This window comes from Medicago truncatula, chromosome 4 (assembly GCF_003473485.1).
Source record: "Medicago truncatula cultivar Jemalong A17 chromosome 4, MtrunA17r5.0-ANR, whole genome shotgun sequence".
NCBI classification, from domain to species: Eukaryota; Viridiplantae; Streptophyta; class Magnoliopsida; order Fabales; family Fabaceae; genus Medicago; species Medicago truncatula.
The window spans coordinates 38,633,995-38,655,055 of record NC_053045.1 but is presented as its reverse complement, the minus strand read 5'-3'; the positions used below and the strand labels follow the sequence as shown (position 1 = coordinate 38,655,055).

Below are 21,061 nucleotides of genomic sequence, written 5' to 3'. Positions count from 1 at the left end.
AATGTAAATGGTTTTATGCTGTCAAATAATCACAACCCATGATATATTTAAGTTTTGATATAAGAATTATATTTGAAGTCGAATATTTTTAATTTTATATCACACTGACTATACATACCAATTAAAACTCAGTACTTAACTGAAACGCAGTAGTGTAATAATAGTACTATTACAGAATCAAACCTAATAAAAATAAAATAAAAACTGCACTGAACAAAATAAAGCAAAAACTGACGTCAAAATATAGAGCTGAGATCATGAAAAATATAACGCACTAAACACTTCAGCATGTCTTTGAATCATTGCTGCTGGGTGTTTAGTGTGACGTAATAATGAATTAATACCACCAACCATGTACAGAAACCATCTACTAAATAAATGTTTCTAATTTTGTGTGTATATATAATAGAAATCCGCTTATCAGACAAAATATAAGGGAAATCCAAATCAAACCCTAAAGTTAATTTGCAGTTTGTAATGATCATATAACCTCAAACGGAACAATAATCTTTCAAAACTTGTCTAGCAAGATCGAGAGCCCCACTCCTTTTGTAGATTAAATGCAGATTGTAAGCTGCCTCTCTGCGAAGGTTGCAGTAACCAGGTTTGTGATTTTCAATGACATCAATACTCTCATTTTGAAGTTTAGGAATTGGATAGTCTCTCTCCCTAATAGCAATCACCTTCTCATAATATATTGCTGCCAGTGTTACAAGACCAACATGATGGTATGCCCGAGCTATGTTGTATAAAGATTCCTGTAAAGCTTAGCAATCAATTACTTCAGTTTGACCTTATTAATTAATGCATAAATAAACTCATGTATAGAGTAAAACACTCATGACAAGAATCAACCAGCTGTAAGTTTCTTAAATGATAAGCTACCCCGATTGTTTTAAGGATCATGCTACCTTAAGGCACAAGTTAAGGAGCTAAAAAGAGAATCGGGAAAAAAAATATAGACATTCCATCAAATCTGAGACACCGATCACAGTGATTGGTCAACATAATTAGAATGTAGAAACCAACTCGTTATGAGATAAAAGTGCTATTGACTGACGTCAGATTTCAGTCCCCAGTGCCGCTAGTGGTGATAGCTTTTACTTATTTACATTTCCCTCTTGGAATCTAGATCCTTTTGGGTGAAAGGCGAATCTTTATCAGGAAAAACAAAGAAAATTGATAATATGAATAGGAGAATGTAAAAACAAGCAATATGGAAGATAATCCTAGGAGATAATCTAAGATTAGAAATTGATCATAGGAGATAAACTAGGATAATGTCCAAGATATTTTGTATATTCGAACACTCCCCCACTCAAGTTAAAGCATAATAAAACTAAGCTTTACCTTGTTAAAGAAAACAATGCATTTTGCTGCATATAGATGTAATGGTTGGGAAGACAACTTAGGGAGGCTGAAGAAGTCGGGAAGAATTGTTATAAAGACATATAAGTTTGGCCAGATTGATAGCATGATCTGCCTGAGAGAAATTTCATGGCAAGCAATCTCGCAAAGATAGACGTCCTTCTCAAAACCACATTTAGAAGCTTCAAACCAACTCTTAAAACTGCTTCTAGTACAAAGGCCAAGTCAGTGCATCTGGAATGAAGGATGATGCCAGAGCATCTGGGACAAAGGCTGAGCTAGTGTGTTTGGGATGAAGGATGAAGCCAGTGCATCTAGGACCAGGATTAGTGGTGCACTGGAAAAAGGCTCAGGCCGAGGCCAAAGCACCCGAATAGAGAGTTTGGCTAGAGTGAGCCATAAGCCCATAACCAACAAAAGTCATCGTCAGAATGATCATCTTGGACAATGGCTCAAGCTAGTGCATTTGAGATGAAGGATGAGGCCAACATTGCATCTATGACCAAGATGAGCAGTGCATTGGGAAAAAGAAGTATTGTAAATGTGCCGAAATAATTCACTATATGAATAAATACATCTGATACTTCCATTTTCTTTTTTTTGTTTGGTCAAGTAATCTAGTGGCTAGAAATTCACCCCATATGGTGAATAAGTGGGGAATCCGGGGTTCGAACCCCGACCCCTGTATGCTGCAATGTCCCTGCCAACTGAGCTATGCTCACGGGGACTTCATTTTCTTATTTTTATTTTAATAAGTAATGAACATTTTCTTCTTAAATGGGCGCTATGAAATTCATGAAAACAAACCTGACTGTTCGTACAGATCTCCAAATTATTGTAGAGGAATGCTAAACCTTGTACAATACACTGATGCTTATTATGAAGTCTGAAACCCAGCGCCAGGTTGACCAAGGCCGTACCTAAGAAACATTGATGAATAACAGTTCAATTTCTGCTTGTTCTTGGCTAAGAAAGCACAATATAAAAACAGCGTGAAATGAAAGAGCATACCGACACAAAGATTAACCAATGGATTCTCGGGCAGAAGTTTATAAGCTTCAAGATATTTCCTTGCCGCATCTTGATGATGGCTACATAGAGTAAACTGATGCGCAGAAATGAGGATAGGAGGCACACAATCGACAAATTTTCCTTGCATGGAACGTAAAAATTTGTCGTGCCTTGTATCTCGGTTTTCCAGTCTATCGAAAAGGATAGAAACAAGTAAACGAAATTATAGAAGAACAAGGTTCTACTTTTACTTCAGGCCATAACTCTGTCCTACTACAAAAGAAAATTAATGAGCCAAACTAACGTCTTGCATCCACATATTTACCTCGATACGACCTTGTAGTAGCAATTCCAAGCTGCAACACTATGTGCATGTTGTTGAACCATGTCTTTTACACAATCAAAACCTTGTTTAGGATCTGTGGTGTTGTATGCCATTTCTGTGAACACAAAATTGCTTTGTCAGCAAGATATGCATTTTCCCACCCTAGAACAACAAATTAGTTTATCTCTTCAAAATATCTAACAAACAAGCAAACAAGCAGTAAATCCATTCATTTTTTATTTTGATTTCTTGAAACAAGAAAAGTTTGAAGCATAAAATCAATCTAGAAAGAAATACTTGTTAAAGTTCAGGACTTACGAACTTCAAGAGATCGAAGCTTCTCATTCTTCTCAGTAGACAGGGAAGTATGAGCCAATCTTAGAGTTAAATTGATAATCTCCAATGCTTCGCTATACCTTTGCAAGGATGCTAATGCATTGCACAACTGTAAATTCATATTAAGATGGCGCACATTAAAAAGGAAAGGGGATACAGAAAAAGTGATAGAAGTACTAACATCAATGATTAGCTGGTGATATCCTTCATCTTTGTGAAGATTACACAAGGGAGAATCTGTGTTTGGTTCCTGGAAACATCCCACCCAATATACACAAAATCTGGTTAATGCATTATCATTAAAAAAAATTGTACTAGAAGTGAAAGTAGACAACACCAAACAGATTACCTGAGGCTCATCATCTGAGTCATCACTTAGCCAGTCAATTCCAGAGGCCACTGCCTCAGCTTTCTTTCTCTCCTTCTCAATTGCCTTTTTCAAGAGCAACTTTTTTGCCCTGGAAGCTTTCGACCTAATTGAATAAAACAATGTAAGAGGGATTCTTTTCACTTTGTGAGCAAATGAAGTGAGGACTAAGAACATGCAAAAATGTCCACTACTCTAGTATAGTATATGTAGACTAAAAAATCATCACTTACAAGTTATAGTATATCTAGACTAAACAATCATCAACAAAATCAATTAACTAGAACTATTGGAAAAATTCAAGCCCCGCATAGAATAGAGATAAGACCTGATAAGTGTTTATAAAGAGTGGCACCCCTCCCATTACAAACCAGATCAGTACAATTGGAAATGTGATTACACATTGTGAGAAGCAACACTCACAGATCAGATGATGAGGTTATGGGCCTGAATCCTCGAAATACGCTATTTGTTTCTGGAACATTCAGTACCCTTACTCTTTTCTCAAGATCTCTTATGGAGAGACGCCTTTTTGATTGGCCCTGCAGCAACAACCAGTAAGGATGTATTCCTTTTTTTTTTTCCTTCATAAAAGTATTAGTTATAAAAGCAGGAAAAAGGAGTACATATTTAGAGAGGTCAGAAATCTCATAGTATTCAAAAACAAACTTAAAACAGTGACTCCAAATAGCTGAATAATGGAAACAACATGCTCCATATTCTTACACATATTCATTAAATATAAAATGTTGAGTTGTATTTGCAACACTCAAGGTAGTCAAAATTGAGATCCGACCAAAGACCAGAAGTCAAGATCGTAAATCAAGGAATCGTAACACGGATTATAAGATCCTACCATAAATATTAAAATATGTTTTAATATAAACATATGATGATATATTAATTATTAATAGTATAAAAATGTAAATATAATTTCAGTTAGAATATATTTAATAGTCTATGTTTGTCAAAAAAAAAAATCAATAGTTTATGGGTTATTTTACGATCAATGTTTTAAGGAAACCATAAATAGAAATTTTGTCTTGAAAATATAAGTTGTTTTTGATCAAGTAATAATTATACCTCTGTTTTGTGAAAACTTACTTGTTTTGGTTGCATAACCAATTCCCTTGGGGCACTCTTTAGCATTCTCCATGTTTTAATATATGTCATTGTTATTATGAAAAGGAAATTAACTTTCTAAAATAAAACATAATAATATGTAAAAAGAAAGTACCCAACAGTTTTTTTTTTTTCCAATTACGTTGCCTCTCCCTCGTTTATGAGAAAAATAAGACTTCTTGGAAATCAGGTAGTTTTTTTCTTTTCCCTAGAATAACCTTTATCTTTTCCCATGAGAACTATTTGCTTCCCACTCACTTGTTTGGTCCCCAGAACAAGCCTTTCTGAAAAAGACCAAAAAAACCTGTTCGGACGGTAAGAAGCAGAGGGCAGTTCGCAGAAGCTAGAGGAAGACACAGGCAGATGAAGGAGAGAGGGTCTGCGTTAAAGACAATGTTTGAGGGAGAAAAAGTTTGGGGCATGTTGTACAAGAATTTATGGGTACGATTCTGCTTAGTCGCTAAAATGTTATAAAGCCTGCAGCCAAAAGCTTAAGCTCCCAAAATGTGTTGGTCCTGCACACATTATCAAAGTCTTCTTGTTGCACTTGTTCTTTTTATTATATCTTAATCCCTTAAAAAGGTTTTAGGGAAGCTATGTTTAGTCCTTGCTTCAAGCTCAAAGAGCTTTCATTTGAGGTGGTGTATTAGAGACGTGAACACTCTACGGCTAGCACCGGGCAGGTAAAGCTCCTTGAATAAACCGGAAGTAATAGGACCAAAGAGAGACCATAAACTCAATGCCATCACAAAAAGTGCAAGTGCAAAGAGACATGCTTGATAATAATCAATGTAGACATTCTTATCCAAACCAAATACACCATAGAAATAAAACTGAAAAAAGGGACCAGTCACTTCATGACTGATAAGATCACCTTATACTTAAGGAGCTAGAGAACCAAATGGAAGCTGTTGAAGTTTATGGAATAAGTATGAATAGGATTAAAAGAAATGAGAATACGGGATGTCTTTGTGTCATTCTCCAGTACCCTCAAGACCACGAGCTAAGATGGCAGCCTAAGTAGAAAACCTTTCCTTTGCATGATTTTATAAAACAAAATCTAACTGACTGACCACCCATAACATAACATTCTCATATAACTTTAAAGACTAAAAACCTGATATAACTTCCTCAATTAATTGCAAAACTAAAACATATAACCCTTCTTAAAGCATGATTATCATCAACCTTAGGTTTCACACTTTCACTAGCTACAAACAACAACAAACACCTTTTCCCACAAGCAGGGAAGATGCCAGTCTTCTTTTCAAAACCAAAATCCAAAACCAATAAATGCAACTAATTCACAAGTCTCCAGCTGAACCTTTTTAACCGAGCAATCAAATTTTGTAAGATCTAGATGAAATCATTTAGTTTTTTCAACAGGTTAAATTTGAACTGAGCATGCATGTACACAGGTGTTTGGGACCACTCGTATATCTATGTTCAACTCTTTGTGTGTGAATGTGCTTGTATGAAAGCAGGAGCAAGAGTTTATGCATAAATATAGTTTTTCAAATATTACCTTTCGTCTAGGAGCTGGAACATGCAGAGATTCATGTACCAAAGGGAGACTTACATTCACAAAATCATTAAGCATCCCTCTAATCTGAAAAATGTTACAGAGCTTAAGTTTTATTCTCACATCAACCCACCATCTATTTGACTTTTCAGAATGTGCTTCACCAGAGTCTGCAAGTACCTCACCATTAGTATCTCCATGGAAGAACTTCGATCACAAAGAAAGAAAACATTTTTACAAGTACCAGAATCCTTTGGAGGAGACAACAAGGAAATGGCTTCATTTTCTTTCCCCTCCTCAACTAGAAGGGAAGCCAAAGCTACGCGTGCTTCAACATCGTCTTGTAGTGTTTCTAGGGCTGAAGCAAAATCTTCATTAGAACTGAAGAATACGAAGGAAAAAAAAAGTGAAAAAAAAAAAAAAAAAGCAAAGACTATTCAAGCGAAATAATAATCAGAAATCAAAGAGTATTGCAGCATCTATTGTAAAATAGCATGCCTGTGTCAAAAGAGTGTGCAACCCCGATGCACCCCCTTTTGACTCTCTTTTTTCTATTTCCTTTTTATCCTATCACAAAAAGAGGTTTCAAAGATGTTGCAGTAAAAAAATTAAGAACGTTAGCTGCAAGACTTGAATCTTCCGAATTCTCGAGAAAACTCCCCCAAGAAAAAGGTTGGGAACTGTTTGTAACCACAACAACTGGAGATAAAGCCAAAGTAGTCTTTATAAGGCCTGAGCAATCCTCGCCTCTTAAGCTAGCTCTGTGATTATCTTAAACCTCAAATTTTAAAATAGTATCAAAGCATGTCCTACATCTATTATTGGGTCATCAGTGATCGTATTTTCTGCGCTCCATATGTCTAATAGTAGGCATGAGGGGGTGTTGTTATTGGACAACATGATCCTGAGCATAAGTATAGAGGTATGGTATGTTATGGCCAAAGTAGTCAATATAAGGGTTGAACGATCCTCGCCTCTAGAGCAAGCTTTTGAGGTAGAGCTAGGCTAAAAGCCCAAATTCTAAAAGAAACATTTGTTTCAAAAGCTTCAGCACCAAATGAAAATGTTGGTGGAAAAGAAATTTCATTTCATGTATTGAAAAACAAGAGGGGAATGGGTTTCATGAAGTATAATTTCCTTAAATTCTGTTGTTAATAAAAATAAAACCTTACCTTTGTAAAAAGAGATAATTGCTTGTTTCCTTTCTTCCAAGGATCGATAACATCTAGCAATTTTTAAATACAGAAAACCCTGCAAGAAAGAAATTAAATTTCAATATCAGATTGACCTAATAGTACAATAGGTACAATAATGATGACGAAAGATCCATTAACCTGATTAAACTAATATAACTAATATTGATTTTTTCTTTATATTTTTATTTATAACAAATTACAAGTCGAGTTTACCTAGACTATATAAGTTTGACACCCGATGAGGGTGCCTCCCACTAATAATGATTGTTCTAGTCTCAATGTAACACCCTCAACACCCCTAATGCCTAGGACTAGACATCTAAAGAAAGCCCCGGGTGGTCCAATAACTGGTGGCCCAACAAATCTAAAATAAGCTTTGATGTATTTTAGAATGTGGATTGAGTAATCAACCACACAAAACCGACTTTGTATGCGAAGCTTGCAATTCTATTAAAGAATAAAACTGCAAGCTTCACTTTGTTCAAATAAGCAATATGATTCCTCTAACGTACCCTTTATCCCTCCAAAAGACTATCGAAAATGATATCTGGCAGCAATAAAAATAGATTATGGGAATAAGACATAAAGGAAAGGACAAACTGCTAAATGGGAGAGAGAAAAATGAATTTGTTGAAATAGATCTCTATAGTTACATTCCATAACATTGACCTTCATTTATGTTTATATTAAGATTAAGATGACTAAATGATCCTTATACTCCCCATCAATTAACCTATAAATATACATAAAAACTCAATGTCACTACACATAAAGGCACAGAATACACAAGCTTCCGCTTGTTAAAATATAAAAAACTCTTCTTACAAAACTGTGAAACTTAACTACAACAAAACTAAACTAAGACCATCAATCTTGCCAAAATTGGCAACTAGCACTCAAAAGGTCAAAATCCCATATGTCTTTTATTGACAGTTCCCAAAAGCCTGCAACCTATTAATCCTGGCAGATCTCTCCGGAGCTTCTCTCCAGCTACATGGTGATGGTATCATTAATTAATGAGATATTTGAGAACATCTGCATATGATTCTCTGTCGCTTAAGAGAACAGTATGAATTTCACATAGTGAATTAGGCTAGAGAGGAGTAGTGGATTGGATTATGGACAACATTTGAAAAGACTATACGTACAGCTGAATATTAGAGAGTACGACAGAAAAATATTAAGTTGCCTGCTAAATCAAATTACCCAAGGGGGAGCCAGCGCAGCGCTAAAGTGGTTGTCAAGTGACTGAAAGGTCACGGGTTCAAGTCCTGGAAAAAGCCTCTTGTGTAAAAAATAAAAAACAGGGTAAGGCTGCATACAATACACCAATTGGTGGGACCCCTTCCCGGACCCTGCGTATGCGGGAGCTTTAGTGCACCAGGCTGCCCTTTACTTTTTTACTAAATCAAATTACCCAAATAAAACCAATACAGAAAATTACAATAGATAGGAATGAGTTGCCGTACATTTTCATTTTTACTATTTCCTTCCAACATCTTAAAATAATTCAATGCAGAATTATAATGTCCAAGACCCATCAATGAGTCTGCGACCTCGGTGATCAACTCAACGTGCTTGCTTGCATTCTCTGGTTTCAGATCATTGAAGAAAACCTGTTAATCATGAATAAATGTAAGTAATGCATACAAATAACGTAAAACCAAAATAAAAACTCGTATAATTCTACTTGCATTTCATCATTGTATTAACTGAAGCTAACGAGAAACACAAAAAATAACGATATATTGACAAGCTTTGGAAAGGGGGGAGGGGGGCCGTGCTGGAATACAAAGACAATAACCTAAAATATAATTTGATTTACGTTTGCAAAAGAAAAAAAGGGTTTTTAATTAGAAAGCTAAAAAGATGGCATAACAGAATACAGGAGGTCTAGTTCAAAAAACTGAAACGACATGAAAAAAAATCTCCACAACATAAAAAATCAAAACAAATTATGTGAATCTCTTTCAAACTTCAAAAATGATATACAAGATGGAGATAATTTCATGGATAATAACAAGCTTTTTACCTGTAACATCATACAGGTTATATTCAAAGCTCTAGCTAAGAAGGTGGGAAAAAAAAACATCCACAACACAGAAAAATATGAAAGTTAATAGCAAATGTCTTTAAAAAAAAATCAGACTTTGGAAGTGCTAGACTTCATGGGCATAACATCATGAATAACAAGCGGAAGGAGAGAATATCAATAAACCTAACATTATATTATGAGGTTCAAGCAAGTAATATTAAGCAATCCAGTGATCAAGCAAATCAAATTTAATTCAATTAGAAATATGCATGCAACGCACCTGAGCGATTTCCATGTTTCCAAGATGAACATGGCAGATTCCAGCTTTAACTTTCAAATTTAAGGGCAATTCTTTCCCAACCACTTGAGATTGTTCTATGAACTGAAGAGCTCTGTCATGCGCCTTAATTTCCATCAATATGGCACCAAGTAGATCAACTACACTTGCATTTACACCATCTGGTTTACTCTTCAGATAGTCTTCGAGAATGCAAATTGAGCGCTCAACTTGACCACACTTTCGGTAGAACTAAAAGTAAGCAGTAAAATTCTTTCAAATTTCAATATTGAAAGTCAACCGCCAGATGTATATATAAAATGAGCTTTTCCTATTGAACAGTATTCTAAAGCATGACTCCAGCAGAAGAAAAACCAGTTTTGCCAATGATAAATACTGGCAGGACAAAATTCCAACACAATATAGTTAGATCCTGATTTCACGACAAAAGTGGTTGGCCTCCCCGACTTAAGCAAAAAAGTAGTGACTCAAGCAATCATGGGGCCCTAATTTTGTCCCTGAAGTATTTGAACCAGTCCAACTTTTTCTCTGGTTTTCATATTTTGATTGTGTTGGGCTAAAGCTCTAATTTCATTATTGTATAGCCTAATGCTTCTTATAAAAATTATTAAAAATAAATAAAATATATTATGATCAACAGACTTTGCATGTAAATCTATTTTGAATAATGAAATTCAAATTATGCTGCCTCAAACATCACCTTTTCCCAAATGGCCACCCACTACAATAATGCCAACTCAACCCCTGGTAATAGGCTATAATTATAGATACAGGAACAAGAAAGTTATGTGCATTATATAGCATCAGAGAGGCCAATCCTATATTACATATAATCATTAACTAAACAAACAAAACTAGCAAAGCATAAAATCTATAGAAAATTGAATGCATTTTCATACCAAATCCAGCTCAAAAGAAAAAGACTAACCTTAGCTGCTTCTTTTAGTGCATCATCTTCACGACAAAGTTGATGTATTTGTTCATATGCCTCAGCAGCTTTTTGATAATTTTGACTTTCAGCATAAAGCAATGCTTGATGCCTTCTAAGACTAATATCTTGGGGGTCTGCTTTTATTGCTTTTGAAATACAATAACTGGCTTGACCAGCATCACCTTGTTTTCTGTATTTGAAAATGATTCCCAACTTAGTAACTAACCATTTCTTCCATATATAAACTGATTGTTTAAAATGAAAACATGCACGAACTTAGTATTGTTAGAAAATGACAAACTCCAACAACAAAACTTTTTTGTCATTTTAGGGTAACAGGAGAATCTCATAGAAAATGAAGGAAGGCTATTGCAAGTTCGACTCTGTAACAATCACCGATATAGATATATAGTAGAAAAAAAGTTATCAGTTAAATTCAGTTACAAGGCAGTTAGCGCATTTACAACAAAAATCCAATTTGCCAATTATAATTGTAATTAATAACTAATCAGGGATTCTACAGCTAATCAAAATATCACATGTGACCAATTACAAAAGTCAAGTGACTAATTATGATTATAATCATGAAAGGTACAAAATTATTGTTGGCCAAAGTCAGAATGTGGGTAAGTATTCAGTCATCAGAAATGAAGCATAATATATGTCTTGTGTATCTAGGAGAAATAAGGAAGTAAATGGTGATATTATTATTTTGAAGATATACAGCAAAACAATTATTAAGTAGTTAATTTAATTGTGCAATAGGGTAGTTATACGTTATGGCAGTTATTTAGGAGTTACATAAATGTAGGTGGGATAATTGTAGGGAGTATTTGGGCAGTTTAGCATACTTTTTTTTTCTTTTGCATGAGACGGAACTATTTTCTCAGAGGAAAGCCTCGGCTCTAAGGCTGGCAGGGAACTTCATCTACTAGATATTGTGTACTCAGTTGAATTCAATGAGGTTTCTGTTACAAACCTTATCATTGATCCAACCTTCCGAATATGAGAGGGGTTGTTTGATCACAGTAGATACTACTACGATACACAAGTAGCAAACTATATCATCCCGCAAAGTGGAGTTCGCTACCTAACGAATAGTATTTTAAATGTTGGTCATGGAACCATCATGGCAGATCTTTAACGACCGCCATAGGTAGTTTGAGATGGGATGCCAGCCATGACGGCACCACAGGCCAAAATGGCGTGTTAATTTGGCAGATTTTTGGCCTTTCTCCGTTGACAACACTGACAAGTGACAACTGAAGAATTTTCTTTAAATCATGCCAAATTACAAAACATTTGAATCTAACTTTTGATAAAACAGTGATAAACTCCGATGAAGTAAACATAGTGAAGGGGTATTTTCGGTGCAAAATGAAGTTGTTATAAACCATATGTTCCATTAATATACAGCGTACACACAAATTATTTATTTTGACGATGCATTACTCAGATGCAATTTTATCATCTTTCATTATTAGAGTGATGTAGCTAATACTTCCACAAAAGTAACTTTAAAGAAATAACAATCGAAACAAAAATGAATAACCATCTTACATGGACCACACAAAGAGCCTTTCCCAAAGTGATGAATCTTTTGGAGTCAAATGAGCATAAATCATGTAAAAACCCATTTCATTTTCATGATCCCCAATTGCACCATGGACAGCTCCAAGGATGTGATACGGGTCAGGTAAATTTGGTTCCAGCCTGACAACTTCATGCAACACATCTATAGCCTACAAAAAAGCCAACACAGCAATGTATAACTAATTTGCAAAAAGCTAACATAACAGTATTATGTTAAAGTATATCAAGCTTAAACAAACACATAAACTGTGTAAAATCGGAAAAATTTAACATCAAGCTCTAATGGAATCTAACATTAACAGTTCCGCATAATGAAAGCTGAACCAAATAAAAATGGGTACTCTTAGAAATTTGTATTGGGTCTAACTCAACCCTACAAAACCAACTTGAAAGGTGAAAGATGTCTCTCACTTATACATACTTATTCAGGCCAGATCACATCTGATGTGCCTGTGAGACTCTCAACACGCTTCTCTTATGCCTAATACTAGACATCTGGAGCGTGACTTGAGGTGGTCTAGTAATGGATGTCCCGGCAGATTTGGATAGGCACCAAAACATCTTATAATTTGTCTTCGGCCAAACTCAACCCTACAAAACCATCTTGTAACATGAGGAATGTCTCCAATTTATAAATATCTTTCAGGCTATATATATCTGACGTGGGACTTTCAGCGAGTACTGTTCAAAAAGCATTTCAGTAGACAGGAACGCAACCTGTAGCTATGTGTTGTTGTTGGAGGAAACTTCCTCTCGTCAGAAAGGTAAACGTTGTGTTGAGCAAGATCAAAAGTGGATTAGTGTGAATACGTAGTCAATTTGATGAACTTGGATTTTGATATAAACTGAACAACAAACTTGTATGTGAAAACCTATAGATTGTTAGACCACAGAATAATGTACCATGTCATAACGGCGACTCGTATAGTGCATGAGGGCATCACCGAACATTTGTGATATCTTTTCGTCAAGTTTCTTCTTTGATCCTTTTTGCCTACCTCTTTTTTTTGACCGCTTCTGGAATATAAACAACATTGAAAAGGTGAAAGTAAGTTATGTTAAAGGCAGATAATCAAGTGAATCCATAACATGTAATTGAGAATGCTCATCTTTTTCACCCTCTAATCTAAATCCTTTCAAGGGAAAATGAACATGAGAAAATGAAGGACCAAAAGCTTACTAAGAGAGAGGTGTAAAAGTGAACTAGTAAAGACCTCACATCTAAAGCAGAAAATTAACGAAAACAAGGAATCGGAAACACAAAAAATGCCGCAAAGTCACCTGGCATGTAAAAGATAGAAACTCTCCAGAAAAAGCTAGGATTGGATAAATGTAATTGGCATGAACATAAAACAATTTTCTTCCAAAATTATAATACCAAATGCATTATTCACCGATGCACATTCCATTGCTAGAGGTCAGTCTAAAACTTGCAATCTACCTTTCTAAAAGAACTTAACAAATGCTAGCATAGTACATAACGGCGGCGACTCTCTTACGACGATGTTGCACAATTTTGTGTGACTGAACATGTGTAAATGTATCATACCTTTTTTGATCTCTTGCCATGTCCCAAATTCATTAATTCCTCCTCTATATCAGCTAGGCCTACCCCAGAAATATCATCTTCCCTTGCCTTCTTAGAAGAAGTCTCTTCACTGCATTTCGAGTCATTCAATACAAAAATGTGTCAAACATATATAAGTCGGATCCGGATTTGCTAACTTTAAGGCAGGAAAATCACGGTGACTTTGTGTTTATTTCTCTTATATTGCTCTCTCTCTCTCTCTCTTTATCTATCATTTCTCATTCATCTTTCTCATAAAATACACTAAAGTCGCTGTAACTTTCCCGCCAAAAAGTCAATGAATCCAAATCCATATAAAGTCCATTAAGTCCATGCAAGTAGCAAAACATGTATAACCCTTCCAATCAACACTCATAGCATCTGAACTCAAAATCAAACTCATCTTGAAACCCTAGAGAAATTAAAAAGGATGAAGTTAGTTACCGATGAGGTTGTTGCGGTGGTTTTCGCTTTCTGTTATCGAGAGCTCGGTACTGTATCGATTTCTGGTGGTAATCTTCTAATTTCTGGTACAATTGAACACTGGAATCATTGTTACGTACGAAGTCCAACGGATTTACACCGCCGCAGAACCTGAATTGATCTTCATCCACCGTATCGCTTTCTCCTTCCTCTTCCTCTTCATTCTCCAACGCGTTTTCTTCTTCTCCGTTCTCTTCGGCACCGTACAATGTGCCATATTCGGTATCGACGGCGTTGTCGCTGTCTTCTATCGCCCTCGGATGATCTTCATCCTCCTTTTGGTTAATCACTTCCATTCTGACGTTGAATTTTCTTTTTCGAATTTTTTTCAAATTTGCCTCTTTTTAGGTTTATTCATATCCGGTGGCTGCTAGGGTGTATCACTGCGATTTGTGGTGTACGGTACCCTAGGATAAATTAGTAATCTCAACTTAGTCACACAAGTTAAATCCTTCTTTGAGCATTGACATATGTGATCTGACATTCCCACCACAATGTCATGCACGTGGGATCCGACATCGAGTAAGTGAGTTAGCGAAAAGCTATGAAGCCCAGCCAGATATTTTCTGATACGTATCGGAAGAGTATCGGATCATTAAATTTTATTTTATTTTTAATAATCTGATACTTCCTGATACGTATCGGAAGAGTATCGGAGTTTTTTTCTTTAAAATGTAAGAAAAAAACTAAATTATATTTTTGGTCCTCTAAATATTTAATTGGTATCGGATTGGTCCTCTAACTAAAAATTGATTTATTTCGGTCCTCTAAGTTTCGCACCGTTATTACATTTAGTCCTTTCTGTTAGTTTTATTCAAATAAACGTTAGGGTTTGTGTTATGTGGGTCCTCTAACTTTATTTATTAGTATCATTTTGGTCATATGCCTTGTTAAGGTATTATGATTAAATAGTGACTTATATTATTGGCAACTGTTATGGTTCATATGTATGTGTGAAACAGAAGATCAGGTACCTCACATAACACAAACTCTAACGTTTATTTGAATAAAAACTAACAGAAATGACTAAATGTAGTAACGGTGAGAAACTTAGAGGACCGAAATAAATCAATTTTTAATTGGAGGATCAATCTGATACCAATTAAATAGTTAGAGGACCAAAAAGGTAATTAAGCAAAAAAATATATATATTATTATAGCACTAACAATGTTCCTTTTGAATATAGTATAACATTGATGGTGCTCTTTTTGGGATATATTATATATGTAATTGATTAATCATCACTCTCTTAATCGTCGATATTATTTATATTTATGTTGATATGCTACGAGTCTATGGCTGGTTTCTTGTGTTTGTTAATATATTTGCATATTAAAAAAAATTGTTATAATTATATTGTACATTTAATTATATAATTTTTTTTATTAACGTATCTCAGTCGTATCGTATTTTGATTTTTGAAATTTTTTCGCATCGGTGTCCTATCGTATCTTGTATCTAGACTTCATAGGCAAAAGGAGATGAAAAGGGGGATAAAGTTAATTAAAATATTGGTTTAATACATGCTTTGGTCCCTTAATTTATTTTTGATTTTCATTTTGGTCCCTTAACTATAAAGTGTCTCAATTTGGTCCCATAAATCTTCGGCCGTTAATTCTTTTGGTCTTCTCCGTTAGTTTTTAACAATAAATATTTAAGATGAACTAACTTTATAGGTGGTCCTGTACCAAAAAAAAAAAACTTTATAGGTGGTCCACCATAGACCTCATAAATCTTTCTAAATCTAACCATTTGATGTTTTTGTTAAAAATGAAACCGATTGATCTTGAAGGTCTATTGAAATTAATAGTAAATCATCGACACCTAATTTATTTATCTTGAAGGCCTACGACAGAAGATTTATAAGACCAAATTAAGACACTTTATAGTTAAGGGACCAAAATGAAAACTAAAAATAAGTTAAGGGACCAAATTATGTATTAAGCTTTAAAATATTTCTTTAGCTTGATTGACGAAAGAAATAGAAGCAATGAGATGATTTAATTGGATACGGACACTTTAAATAGATCCCTATTATCAAATGGTTAATATTCGCAAAAATATAATTTTGTTTAAAAAAAAAACATAAATCAAAAGTCATGAAATAAAGGGGCTTAAGTATAGAAAAATTTGTGGTATGTTTGACTCTAACGTTTTTTGTTTGGATTCTTTAAAAAAAAAAAAAAAAACATTTTTCTTTAGTAGAAAGTTTCCAACATCTTAATCGACATATATTCTTTCCATCTCATAATAATTATCTCTTTAATATATATTTTTTTTTAAATAATTGTCACTTTAGAAAATCAATGTAGCATTTATTATTATTTTTTCATTATTATGCTTTTATTTATTGAATTTCATTCAAATTAACTACTCTACTAACTACAACTAATAAGGATATTATAGTAAATGATATTAATTTTACCAATAAAATTAACACAATTAATCATTTTTTTAATAGTCGTGCAAAAACCTTAAACGACTATATTTAAAGACATAGAGAGTATTTTATGCTCACATTTTTCCTTATTAGAGTGTAATTTGTTCATACTCTTCTTTATATATTAAATTAGCTTTTTCATGATTTCGTCTACGTCTATTGTACGTGCTGGAGAAACTCATTTAAATCCTTTATTAGACCTTGGTATGACTAAACCTTTGCTAAACATATTTTTCAATCTATGACCAAACCCTTGCTAATATTGAAACTAGGTTTTTGCATTCATTTCAATTATCATGACTCGTACTGTGTGCAGCAGTCCATTACATTTAAAGGCATAAAATGGATGATATTTACTTATTTGTCCGAATTTAAACCTATGATCTTCAACTCTTTTAATAATTAATACTCGTCTATGTTTAAATCGACTTATAAGTGCATAACAGCTATATATGAGACATGTTTTTTATGTTAGCGAGTGAGTAATAAGAAAAAATTTACACGCTTTATAGATATGATGTAATTAGTCAGTAGAGAGCTAAAGAAACATACCATAAAAATTCACACGCCTACGTTTAAAATACCAAGTCAATATGTTAACAAAGGAAGATATGATACTAGTAAAGAAACTATAACGGATGTTAGTTTATTGCCAATGTTGTCTACTTTTGACTTTCTTTTGTCTCTATGTGCTTTGTCCCTTGTTTTCTCTCTCATCATCGGGGAACTCAAACTCTAATCCTTTAATGGCAATGAAACTGGTCGTAGACCGCGAAATCGAGAAAGTTTTGTTTGCTGAAGTAGGAAAGTGTGCAGCCGGATTCCTTTTATGCCTACTTGCATTGTCTCAAGGTACCGTGGTTCAAATGTTGACGTCGAACACTAATGTTATCTCGTGTTCTTTTCCTATTCTTCATTGAAGCTTGAAAGCTATGGATGTTATTTTTGTGCTCGATCTACCTGAGAGTAAACTGCTCAATCTAGTTATGGGGTTCTCTTCATACGATGTGTTTCCTCTATGACACATCAACACATCCCGATGTCAAAGATTTTGAACACGGTGATGATGCCTTTGTCGGTGTCGTGGAGTATGGATACACTTATTTGGTTGGCGACGACCTCTCTATCGAACCAATTTTTTCAGTGATTGAAAATTATGTCAAGTTCAATATGAAGGCTTATTCATCGTTGGAAGTCAGAACAATAAAGTTTGACATTGAACAGCATGACGTGAAGTCGCTCAGGGCATCTCTTGAATCCAAGACCACCGTCCTTACTGATGTTTTCTTCAACACTATAAGATATGGTTTGAAGTCTTATCTCAAGGAGAAAGTCTTGGTTGGGCACAAATCTAACACCTCAATTTTGGGCACACACACAAAAGCAAGAAAAAGTTAATAAAAAATAAAATTATAATATATCAATTGATTTGACTAAATACTTTTTATTCAATTTTGTTAGTTTTATGTGAGTATGTGCCCAAAATTGAGGCGTTGGGTATGTAATGTGCCCAAGCAAGACTTTCTCTATCTCAAGAGTCACGAGCATGACCCAACAAATAAAATAACATTTACAGTTTTTTTTTCCCTTTTCCTTTATTATTCCATTCCAAATTATAAGAATGTTAGTATATTATGGTATGTATGCTCTTTATTAAATAATTTGAATTTTGTCACTATAAAAAAAAATAAAAAATAATTCACCACTCCTAATTTAATATATTATACTTTACATTTATCATAAAGAAGAATCCACCAATATTCGACAAAGACACTCAAAATTATAGTTCTCTCTATTTAATTTATACACTTTTCTTAATATGTGTGAAATAATCAACCGACTCAGTCAAACTGAGACGGAGGGAGTACTATTCTCTTAAACCATGACAAACTTATGATCTAGCTAATAAAAGAGAATTTATCACACAAATTTAAATTCACGTATGTAAAATATATTTTATTTTGAACACCTGAATAATTTACATTAATAATTTTATTGGATAATTTATATGTTGAATAATCTTTATAAAAGAGAAGCAACACATTGCTTCTTATTGTATACAAACTATATTTTATATTACGATTTTTGTGTTTAAAAAAAAATATATAATTTGCATAAAATCGTTGAAGTAAAAGTCCACTACATAATGTTTAAGACTCAACAATGATTAGAGATTCCGCATGTAATATTTCATGTTTACAATACAATACATATGTTTATAGTAATGTTTACAGTGTTTATAATTAAATAAGTAAAAAAAATAATGTTTTTGTTATAAATATTAATAGTGGATGTCCAAATAGCAAATGTGTTAGTGGGCCATACTACTAGGTTATTGGGCTTAGTTCATAAGCTACTCTATTTCCCTATAAATAGAGCTCATTTGTAACATTGATAAATACATTAGTGAATAAGAATACTGCTCTTATTCTCTCTTCTTCTCCTTCTCTCTATTACTCTATTTATTTACTTATTTTCATAACACGTTATCAGCACGCTCTAATCACTGAAAAGGTATTAGTACAATCTATTTCACTAATTAGTATAATCTCTTATAGATACACATAATTGTTATTGTGCAAGTTATTTATTCCTGATTCAACATCCATGCATCACTGAAATCCTTGCAGGATAGTGTAAGACATTGATCACATCTATAATATAATTCCTGAAGAACTATATTATATTAAAAAAAAAAAAAAGAAAAAAAAGGCATCCTTGAATGATTGCTTATAAAAACTCAATCTTTCCTAATGAATTTCTGAAGTGAAGAATTCAACCATAGTGCATCCCTGAAGGATTGCTTAAAAACTCAAATTTTTTTTTTTTATGAACTTAAGAAGAAAAAAAATCTATTTTTTTAATTCCTGAAGAATTCAATATGCACATCTGAAGGATTGAAACGAAAAAAAAAATTGATTTGATTATGTATAGTTCCTGGAGAACTTTAAAACTTTTTATCAAATAGTTAATTTAATTGTGTATAATTCTGAAGTAAAACTCATGTTTGTTTACCTTGAATTTCTGAAAATTCAATTAGATGTTACATAGTTCTCCGAGAACTAATTTGTATTGTTTGAATTCATTCCAGCCGCGATGTGAAATTAGCATGGATTCTTCGTTCAAAACGAAACAAATTAACAGGAGATTAGTTCATGAATAATTTGTAACCTACTTTGAAATGTATATTACTCATAATTTGAAACGTATCTTATTCTTAATTTGTTCCTAAGAATATATATTACTTTATTACTTGATTTGTTGCCTAATTTATGAAACATGGTTTGAAAAGTTTGATACCTCATCGTTTAAATTGGAATTTGGATCACCGATTCACCTTGAAAGAAAAGGGTTTGACAAGATTTGGTCCACAATTTTGTTTTGTTTCGAAAACTGAAAATTAATTTTCCTATATTTATGGATTCAATTGGCACGTGAGTGTAGTGGTTGTTTGTTTCCTTAATCTTTGGTAGCTAATTTCTCTATAACAATGCGTTTGAGTTTCTGAAGAACTATTTATTTAACCTAAAAATTCTTGAATGATTATATGTATATAAACAAAATTTTCTTAATGAATTCTTGAAGAATTAAACACTAATACTAATGCATCCTTAAAGGATCAATTAAAAATCAATTTTTATGAATTTCTGATGAATTCAAAAGTAAATGCATCCCTGAAGGATTGAACAAATGTTTTATCAAATTTGGTATATAGTTCTTGAAGAACTTAAAAAAAAACTATTTTTTCAGCTATGAATTCCTGCAGAATTCAACGTCCATGCATCATTGAAGGATTGCCCAAGGATTGGTTTTTTTTAGAAGGCATAAGGATTCATCTCATATTGAGAGATCTATTATAAAGTTACTGTAGAACTTAGTGAATTCTTGCAGAATTCAATCCAATAGTGAAGCATCTTTGAAATATTGGCAAAAGAATTGATATGATTGTTTATAGTTCATGAAGAACTTAAAAACTCAATTTTTATTGCTTCCCAGGATTGCATAAATAATTGATATTGAATGATTTGAGATCAATTACGATTTATGCATGAAGTAGTGGATTTTTGTGTTGTGTGCGTTATTGTATTTTTTTTTAATTCAATTAAAAAAAAAAAACAAACGCTGTTTATTATGTATTGATACATGGTGTTGTGTTTCGATTATTATTAGTTTTAGATCCAAAATTTTGGCTTAAAAATCTAGTATAAGTAACAAACATAGAATTATTTGGTTGACCGGGTAGACAATTTATTTAGCCATGAAATTATATTCTACCGGTTGCTGCTTTACTATCGTTAATTACGTCTTGATTTTTATAATTATGATTTTTATTATTGTAATTATTAATATCATTGATTGGTTCTAGATAGATCTCTTGTGACATTATTTCGAATTTGAAGAACTAATTTCTTGTATTATCAAAGCATATATGAAAGATTGGTCAACGAAGCAATTTTTTTCATTGA

The 21,061-nt window shown here is 33.4% G+C and overlaps 1 protein-coding gene across 3 annotated transcripts; it reads right to left on the bottom strand.

The window, feature by feature from the left end:
• Window positions 1–231: 231 nt before the first annotated feature.
• Window positions 232–14,525, bottom strand: LOC11420262 (general transcription factor 3C polypeptide 3). Of its 3 annotated transcripts, XR_005645821.1 has the most exons (19): window positions 14,116–14,525; window positions 13,654–13,762; window positions 13,008–13,121; window positions 12,072–12,253; window positions 10,509–10,701; window positions 9,563–9,811; window positions 8,717–8,863; window positions 7,224–7,302; window positions 6,296–6,409; window positions 6,055–6,221; window positions 3,831–3,949; window positions 3,390–3,513; window positions 3,222–3,290; window positions 3,023–3,149; window positions 2,705–2,819; window positions 2,380–2,570; window positions 2,176–2,288; window positions 1,351–1,864; window positions 628–758 (listed from the first exon to the last, which is right to left on the bottom strand). XR_005645821.1 is itself a non-coding variant. In XM_039833381.1 (18 exons), exons 1-18 carry the CDS (start codon window positions 14,448–14,450, stop codon window positions 492–494), a joined length of 2,790 nt encoding a protein of 929 aa, XP_039689315.1. In that variant the 5' UTR covers window positions 14,451–14,524; the 3' UTR covers window positions 232–491. The 3 variants fall into 3 exon arrangements, 2 of the variants coding, with proteins under 2 accessions (XP_039689315.1, XP_003607543.1); XM_039833381.1 differs by lacking the exon at window positions 1,351–1,864 and having other exon boundaries at window positions 232–758; window positions 6,055–6,138; window positions 6,237–6,409; window positions 14,116–14,524; XM_003607495.4 differs by lacking the exon at window positions 1,351–1,864 and having other exon boundaries at window positions 232–758; window positions 14,116–14,522.
• Between the last annotated feature and the right edge of the window lie 6,536 nt (window positions 14,526–21,061).